Source organism: Procambarus clarkii, chromosome 21 (genome assembly GCF_040958095.1).
Source record: "Procambarus clarkii isolate CNS0578487 chromosome 21, FALCON_Pclarkii_2.0, whole genome shotgun sequence".
NCBI classification, from domain to species: domain Eukaryota; kingdom Metazoa; phylum Arthropoda; class Malacostraca; order Decapoda; family Cambaridae; genus Procambarus; species Procambarus clarkii.
In genome coordinates, this window is record NC_091170.1 from 30,467,510 (window position 1) to 30,472,277 (window position 4,768).

General features: G+C 38.0%; 1 protein-coding gene across 1 annotated transcript in view; it reads right to left on the minus strand.

Moving 5' to 3' along the window:
• Window positions 1–646: 646 nt before the first annotated feature.
• LOC138367233 (integumentary mucin A.1-like) overlaps window positions 647–4,768 on the minus strand; it is a 43,631-nt gene continuing 39,509 nt past the window's right edge. Inside the window, exon 2 of the mRNA XM_069328642.1 lies at window positions 647–963. Within this exon, the coding sequence (XP_069184743.1) occupies window positions 647–963 (317 nt within the window). The remainder of the gene's footprint in view (window positions 964–4,768) is intronic.

The window sequence follows — 4,768 nt, forward strand, 5'->3', positions numbered from 1 at the left end:
TGACAAACATTAGAACGTCGTTTAGAAACCTAAATCACAAATCCATCAAGGAGTTCTACACAACATTAGTTAGACCAATACTGGAATATGCAGCTCCATTACCACCACCCACTACCACTCATCCTACTCTGCTATTGTTTACAGCCCAATAAATCACTATTCGTCACTGTTCCACTGCTATATCACTGCAGTATATGACAGCATTAAAACTGTAGTGAATTAATTGTGAATAACATTACAATACACCGCTGCTATAGTCTGTATAAGGTAAAATTAGCACCCAGCTCGACCTATGAGTTTGGGTGGATATACATATAGGAGCTATGTATCCTATATGTATATCCACCATATAGGATATACATATAGGATATCCTATATGGATATCCATATCCATATATATCCTATATGGATATATATATATATATATATATATATATATATATATATATATATATATATATATATATATATATATATATATATATATATATGTCTATAGCCTCGTATAGACCAATTGATCTTGTGCTGCTTCTCCTTTTCTTAATGTAACTTTCATCTTTTTCTACGTAAGGGTCCTTTTAAGTGCCCATGTAATTTGTTTGCGAAATATTGGTGAGTTATTTTTGGTGCTCTTTGTCATATGTTATCATGTTGTGTCAAGTGTTGGGTCATGTGTTGTGTCATGTGTTGTGTCAAGTGTTGGGTCATGTGTTGTGTCATGTGTTGTGTCAAGTGTTGTGTCATGTGTTGTGTCATGTGTTGTGTCATGTGTTGTGTCAAGTGTTGTGTCAAGTGTTGGGTCATGTGTTGTGTCATGTGTTGTGTCAAGTGTTGTGTCATGTGTTGTGTCATGTGTTGTGTCATGTGTTGTGTCAGGTGTTGTGTCAAGTGTTGTGTCAGGTGTTGTGTCAAGTGTTGTGTCAGGTGTTGTGTCAAGTGTTGTGTCAAGTGTTGTGTTATATGCTGCGTCACAAATGAAATAAAAATCTGTCCAATTCAACAAAACGGGATTTATGGTTAAAGAAAAACATTAGCAGTTCAAATAATTACACTTTCATTATGGTAATTCACATTTTACTATAAATAGCTCGAAGCGGCAATCATTCAAATGACACAATTACGCTTCAAGTGGTTCTCAAGACCAAAACTAACCACCTTACCAGTTTCTGGCATAGATTATCTTGAAGCTGCACTCGTAGACTACTCGAGGAAGGTCTTACAAATTTTCAATAATCCCCAAAATATGTTGTGATACCTATCATGCATTTTCACACAACTCATATTAGCAGCTCAAAAATAGGAAGTTAGGAAATAGGAAAAGGCCTATTGGCCCATACAACACCCTATTTCACCCCTCACTGATTAAATATTGGGTTACTCAAGTTAACTTTTATATATATATATATATATATATATATATATATATATATATATATATATATATATATATATATATATATATATATATATATATTCCCTCTGCCTTTGAGAATGTTGACAGGTTCATTCAAACGCATCCCTCAGAGTCTAATATAATACTTTTTAATCAATTTTGGAGGGTTATTTTTTCAACTTTCTCTTCTCAAGTAAGGTACCTGTTTACCGCGAGGTGAACAGGCGCATCAGGGTGAAAGAAAGAAGCTCTCTTCTCAAGAAGAATATAAAAATATAGAAAAGATTCGAGCTGGAATCATTGGTCTCTCCTTTTGTCTCACATTATAAAGCCTATTTACAAGAAAGAATGATGCCAATATATATATATATATATATATATATATATATATATATATATATATATATATATATATATTATATATATATTATATATATATATATATATATATATATATATATATATATATATATATATATATATAATGTAAGTCCTGCCTACATGCTTGAGGCGCGTCCGTAACTGATCAATCGCTGACATGAGCCGTCTCTTTCTTCGTTTATCGAAATTAGTTTCTTTTTAAAAAATGCAACGCGCCTGTTCCGAGAAAATCAGGTTCTCATTGGTCACTCAAAAGTCCAAACTTTTCCCCTAACTACTGGGCAATTCCCCTCAAGTTTTGGCCAATCACCGCAGCACTTTACGCACAATAGGCAGTTCCATCGACGATCGTCAGTCAAAAGTTAAGAGGGCTACAGCAGAATAGTGGTTTACTGCGTGGCTCACGGTACGTGTATGAATACAGGGCGGTGTATTCATACACAAGTGTATACATAACCTGTTATTGTCCAGTGTCACGCTTTCATGGCTCCAGGAATAATATACGGAAACGATGTTATAGAAATGTATATATATATATATATATATATATATATATATATATATATATATGTCGTACCTAATAGCCAGAACGCACTTCTCAGCCTACTATTCAAGGCCCGATTTGCCTAATAAGCCAAGTTTTCATGAATTAATGTTTTTTCGTCTACCAAACCTACCTAACCTAACCTAACCTAGCTTTTTTTGGCTACCTAACCTAACCTTACCTATAAATATAGGTTAGGTTAGGTTAGGTAGGGTTGGTTAGGTTCGGTCATATATCTACGTTAATTTTAACTCCAATAAAAAAAAATTGACCTCATACATAGAGAAAAGGGTTGCTTTATCATTTCATAAGAAAAAAATTATAGTAAATATATTAATTCAGGAAAACTTGGCTTATTAGGCAAATCGGGCCTTGAATAGTAGGCTGAGAAGTGAGTTCTGGCTACTAGGTACGACATATATATATATATATATATATATATATATATATATATATATATATATATATATATATATATATATATATATTGACTATTGACGACCGTCACCACAAGTCTTATCTAAACAAGAGGATGGGTCGGTATATTCATAATTATATTTGTGTGTATGTATGTATGTATACGTTTAGAGTTGGCAGCGCAAATTACGTTGGATTAGTGCAACAGAAAACAAAGAAATTGAAGCGCAGTTAATTACATGTTGCAAGTATGGACAACAATGGAATTAAGAGCGAGGCACCTGGACCCCATTGGCTGTACGCTGGTGAGCTGCTAAATCAACGCTCACATGGACATGAAACTTGTATTTAACACTTTATACTTATCATAAAATAGAAATACCTATCACGATCTCATTGAAACTGTTTACAATACTGAACTATTTGAAGGATGTTGATCCGGACAATTTCCTTAAGAGGTCAGATGTAACACAAACAAGGACCAATGGAACAAATCAACACAGGGCCATGACGAAGGTTCGAACCTACGTCCCAGACACTGCTTTAATCGACTGCTTAAACCAATGGTTTCATCTCAACAAGCCACACTGTAGGACTGGGAAAAGGAGATGTTTTTTTTTTCACCCAAAGGGCTATACACCCGCGGAACCACCTACCCGTTGAAGCCGTAAATGCCAAAACTCTGTTAAATTTTAGAATCGAACTGGTGAAGATTATCAGGGGCAAATGGGGGAGAGGGGGGGACCTGTGACAAGCCGCCGGCTTCCTGTCCTTGTCGAGACCATTCGTGTTAGTGGACCTCAGGTAAATTCAGGTATGATGGTGTGAGATAATTAGAATCCATTGGTGGTGTTCATCGGCCCCAGGATTTTCAAAATCTTGTTTCAATCATAAATTATATATATAAATATATTATTGACCTGTATTGTATTGACCCATATTGACTAGCCCCTAGTCCCCGATACCCACCTGTAGTGACTAGCCCCCCCTAGTCCTCGACCCCCCTCCCCCCCACCTGTATTGACCAGCCCCCTAGTCCCCAGACCCCCCCACCCCACCTGTATTGACTATAGCCTCTAGCCCTGTATTGACACACACCTGTACTGAGCGATCGTGTGTTAAGGCCGCGAGTGAGTGATTGAAGTGAGACACACCCACCTGAATGGTCGATTCGACTCGGTATAGCAAGAACCACTCGTCTACCTAGCTGAGTGGCTGCCCGGTTACTGGTGCCGGATGGAGAGAGAGAGAGAGAGAGAGAGAGAGAGAGAGAGAGAGAGAGAGAGAGAGAGAGAGAGCAATAGACCTGGTTCGCCCACTGATGCGTCTTTGGCACGAAACCTTGAGGTGTCAGTGGACGTGTGAAAGAATGTTTACATATCACTGGTAAATGAAGACGATGGGTGCCAGGTCTTCCCTCTGATGGTGGAGTGACGACGCTCACCAGGTTACTCCCTCCAGGAATGTTGCCTTTTTCCTTAGTTCATAGTGGCTTTACAGGTCTTTCCCTGTTTCTCTCTCTCTCTCTCTCTCTCTCTCTCTCTCTCTCTCTCTCTCTCTCTCTCTCTCTCTCTCTCTCTCTCTCTCTCTCTCTCTCTCTCTCTCTAATTATTAGAGTAACAGCAACAGGGGGAACAAGCACGTTGGCTCCAGGACAAAGAAAAACACAGTAAAAACACAGTAAAAACACAGTAAAAACACAGTAAAAACACAGTAAAAACACAGTAAAAACACAGTAAAAACACAATACAAACATATACAATTTACAGAACTGAAGAGTCATAACCGGCCCCGTGTCTTTTTTCTTAAGATTTGATGACTTCCTGACGGCAAACTTGCCGCATCTCAGATAGTAAGTGTGTCGAGTGAGAGAGTGCTTTTGTACTTGAGTATATTGTGTAAGTATGGGTTTGTGTCGAGTGTGTGTGTGCCTGGGGGGGGGGGGGCCAAGTGTGTCGTCGAAATGAGTGCGTGGGAGGGAAAGTGAGAGTGGCGGGTTAGTGTCGCCTTGTGATAAGTGTGTGCGTGTGTGT